We start from the raw sequence: 4383 nt of genomic DNA, 5'->3' as shown, positions 1-4383 counted from the left end.
GAAGATATTTTGTAAATTTCCTACCGTAAATATATCAAAATGAAATTTCTGACTAGTAATATGCAATGCTAAGGACTTCATTTGGACAACTTTAAAGGCGATTTTCTCAATATTTGGATTTTTTTTGCTCCCTCAGATTCTCGGCCAAATATTGTCCTATCCTAACAAACCATACATCAATGGAAAGCCTATTTATTCAGATGATGTATAAATCTCAATTTCAAAAAATGTACCCTTATGACTTGTGGTCCAGGGTCACATTTTTGGTCTGTAGATATGGCTCAGATTGCTTCGTTAGTGTAACTTTGTAAGATGTTTTTTTGCTTACACTTTATTTTACAGTGTAACTATACATTTAAGTACTGAGTAATATTAATTAACTACATGTACTTACTATATGGGTCGGGTTAGGATAAGGATTTAGTTTAGGGTCACTTGCATGTAATTATGCATAATTTATTGCTATTACCATAGTAAGTACAATAATATTCATAACAAGGACAATGTAAAATAAAGTGTTACATTTTTTGTTGTTGTTATTGATGATATTGAATACAAAAGTTACACAAACTAAATAAACAAACCATTAATTACATCTGTTCAGCATTCACACATGCCCTTGACTTTCACAAAAGCCTTTTTGACAGCATTTTGTCTGCGTCTGTGTGAGAATGAGCGTTTCGCGGGGTTTCCCACCCTCCGCCGCGACTGACCACATTTTTGGTCTGTAGATATGGCTCAGATTGCTTCGTTAGTGTAACTTTGTAAGATGTTTTTTTGCTTACACTTTATTTTACAGTGTAACTATACATTTAAGTACTGAGTAATATTAATTAACTACATGTACTTACTATATGGGTCGGGTTAGGATAAGGATTTAGTTTAGGGTCACTTGCATGTAATTATGCATAATTTATTGCTATTACCATAGTAAGTACAATAATATTCATAACAAGGACAATGTAAAATAAAGTGTTACATTTTTTGTTGTTGTTATTGATGATATTGAATACAAAAGTTACACAAACTAAATAAACAAACCATTAATTACATAATATCTAAAAAAAAACTTAATTACATAAAATAATGAAATAATTGCACTACTGTTCAAAGGTCTGAGGTTGGTCAAATTTTTAAATGTTAAAAAAAAATAAAACCTTAATCAGTACCTGCACAATTATTTCAGTATTGTCTACGTGCAACAAAATACTCTCACTTCAGTATGACCCAGACAGATGCTATTAAGTTCTGTAAACATATGAGCTATAACAGGAGTACGTGATGCACATTGAAAAACACAAGCATGTAGCCATTCTAGAAAAGATTCTGTTTGTATGTTCTGTTCAGCATTCACACATGCCCTTGACTTTCACAAAAGCCTTTTTGACAGCATTTTGTCTGCGTCTGTGTGAGAATGAACGTTTCGCGGGGTTTCCCACCCTCCGCCGCGAAAGACTGACCACAAACACAGAGTGCGTGCCATTGTAAGGGTCCGGCCGCTCTAAGCATCAGTGCTAACAGACATTGTCTTGGTTTCCCTCCAGTGTGTATTTTCAGAATGATTATTGTACAGAATATACAATATGTCTGCGTTATCATGGAGACGAGAATGGCTCTTGTGATTTCTCCACAGGAAATGGCCCTGCGCTGACCAGTGATGACCTCACGAGGAAGGTCATGACCTCAGGTTGGCCTCTGCCAGCTTTGTGGGTTTGGCTGAGAATTGGATACTGGACATGAAGTACAAGTCCTCTAGTAGGGCTGCACGATTATGACAAAAATCATAATTGTCGATTATTCCCTTGAAATTGTAATTGCGATTATTAATTACGATTATCACAATTTACATTGAATGATGTTTATACCATTGTTTGATGCAACTGCATGCCGTATTTTTTTATGAAAATAAACAAGCTGAAAACACTCTAACTGAAAAACCTTTAGTGCTTTTCTATAGTATTAAGCCTCAAATGTCAAATATACATCGGATTGGTTCTTCTTTAAATTATAAAAAAAGTAAAAATATGAATGTTTATAATGTTATACTAAAACTAAAATTTAAATAATGGGGAAAACCCTTAAGATAACATGTAGAAAGAAAAAAACGCATCTTAAGCACGCAGAATTACATAAGCGGACTTTAAACGATTAATTGCCGCTTTGAACGATTACGTAATTGTGGCATCCATAATTGTAATCGCGATTAGAAATTCGATTAATTGTGCAGCCCTAACCTCTAGTAAATATGGCCATACTATACAGATTACATTAGTAATGAAGGAGAACTGGTGATTCTGTTTTTATATCACTATTATTTTTAATATCTCTGCCCATATATGCAGTGATCAAACCCAAGGTGTTGCTACTAACAGCTGTGCAATGACATATTGATGTTTTGGGCATATATGCCTTTTTTTTTTATCCCTTACTTATTCCAAAAGAAGGGTTAAAATATATAGTACGACTTATAGCCCATGGTTTAGATTTAGGTTGAGATAGCATGAGTATGTTCTCAGTGTATACAGAATAACAGTGCCCTCCTGTGGTCATAACATGCAAACTCATTAATGGGAGGCTCATACAGGTTGCATTGCTTTTTCTTTTCTTTTTTTTTAACCAGCAGACCACACCATATGAACTATAAATATACACCAATAAGCAAGAACGTTTTGGCTTTATGTGACTGAATTACATTTTGTGCATATGCAAATTCTAAAAAGACCTGATTTGTTATTGTCAGCCTTTTGCTAAAAAAAAAGGGGTTTATTACACAGTAATTATAGAGTTATGCGTGTGTGCATGCAAATATAGAGAAAGATCCTCTGACAATGTAGCAATATTTAAAACCAGTAATTAAAATATTGTGCCTTATCTATTATAAAATATAAAGTTGCATTGTAAAAGTGCCAAATAAACGTCTTGATATGTTGTGTTGCAAAATATTCAAGTGTCAATTTCTTACATCCAAAACAATTATTATGCTTGTAGTTTTACCTTATGAACAAGACACCTCAAATATACAGTTGTTATTATGGAAAAAAATATTTATGGAAATTATGAACTTAGTAATTAAGTTGAACTTCTTTTAGTTTGATGGAATATCAGGTATCTTATGGCTTAAACATTTTAAAGAAAAAATGTTTTAATTTGTAAACAGACAGTTACCAAAAAATTATAACATCATAGGTCTGGTTTCACATACCTTATTTATTCACGAACTGAAAATGATTTACCAGCAACATCTGTCACATGTTCCCTTGGCGTACAAAAATCAATATCATTCACTGTAGATATGAAATGCATCATTTACAAAAAAATGAAAATCATACAAAAATGTGAGAAATAAAACCCCAACAGAAAATTTGCAAACATGAGCATATCAGTGGCAACCATTTCAGCATCTGCTGTTCCATACTTATGTTTTAGGAAAGGGCAGATCATTTTTTTTTTTCTTTTTTTTTGGAAACAATAAGTCCAAAGGTGTTTTTTTAGGTGAGGGTTGTAGAGCTAATTTCAATTCAAACCCGAATCCAAAATTGCAGATGAATATTAAAAGGAACCAGTCTGCTGGATTGTGTGAATGAAGACTGCATTTGACATTCAGAAACTTGAAACTTAAAAAAAAAAAAAAAGATTCAAGTGCTTGAAATACCAAGTTTTAGGGATTGTTCAAATAAGTACAAGCTAGAAAAGGAAAGGAATATAAAAAAAAAAAGATTCTGCATCCAAGTACACACACAAAACCCTCTTCCAAATCACACACATTCAGCAACACAAAACAACATGTATATCCTGCAAAAATCACTTTCACGTCCTATGAAGGCACAAGCATGATGTTCACAGAATGATGCATATTGTTTGAGAGTGTACACTATTGATCTGTCAGTCCAGTCTGAGTGTAGGTGACGGTTTCTGAGGACGGGGACTGTTTCATGGCCCGGCTGAAGACTGGACATCTGATGTTTGATTTACAAGGCATCCAGAAGGCTGTCGATGCGGCTGACCAGCTCTTGCCTCTTGCCTGACAGGGTTTTATCCGAGTCGATGTAGGCGTCCTTCTTCACCTTTCCAGCCACCAGGCGTTCGGCCTCCTGACAGGATCGGCACACCAGATCCTTCAGCTGGTTGTCCAACTTCTGTATCTCACCAACCTGCAGACAGAGAAAAAAAAAACAGGAAAACATATAGAAAAATCCAGCTTAAAGGGACAGTTCACCCAAAAATGAAAATTCGGTCATTAATTACTCACCCTCATGGAACACAAATTAAGATATTTCTGATGAACTCCGAAAGCTTTCTGACCCTCCATAGACAGCAAGGGAATTACCACGCTATGGTTCAACCTTCATTTTATAAAGCTACGAGAAAGCTGTTTGTGCGCAA

At 34.6% G+C, this 4383-nt stretch overlaps 1 protein-coding gene across 1 annotated transcript in view; it reads right to left on the bottom strand.

Moving 5' to 3' along the window:
* Positions 1 to 3710: 3710 nt before the first annotated feature.
* The window catches only part of LOC107714495 (dolichyl-diphosphooligosaccharide--protein glycosyltransferase subunit 1-like), an 18264-nt gene continuing 17591 nt past the window's right edge, over positions 3711 to 4383 (bottom strand). The window contains exon 10 of the mRNA XM_016520344.1: positions 3711 to 4151. Within this exon, the coding sequence (XP_016375830.1) occupies positions 3969 to 4151 (183 nt within the window). The 3' untranslated portion in view covers positions 3711 to 3968. The remainder of the gene's footprint in view (positions 4152 to 4383) is intronic.

This window comes from Sinocyclocheilus rhinocerous, unplaced genomic scaffold (assembly GCF_001515625.1).
Source record: "Sinocyclocheilus rhinocerous isolate Xijiao unplaced genomic scaffold, SAMN03320098_v1.1 scaffold269, whole genome shotgun sequence".
Classification (NCBI taxonomy): Eukaryota; Metazoa; Chordata; class Actinopteri; order Cypriniformes; family Cyprinidae; genus Sinocyclocheilus; species Sinocyclocheilus rhinocerous.
This window is presented reverse-complemented; position numbering and strand designations above follow the sequence as displayed.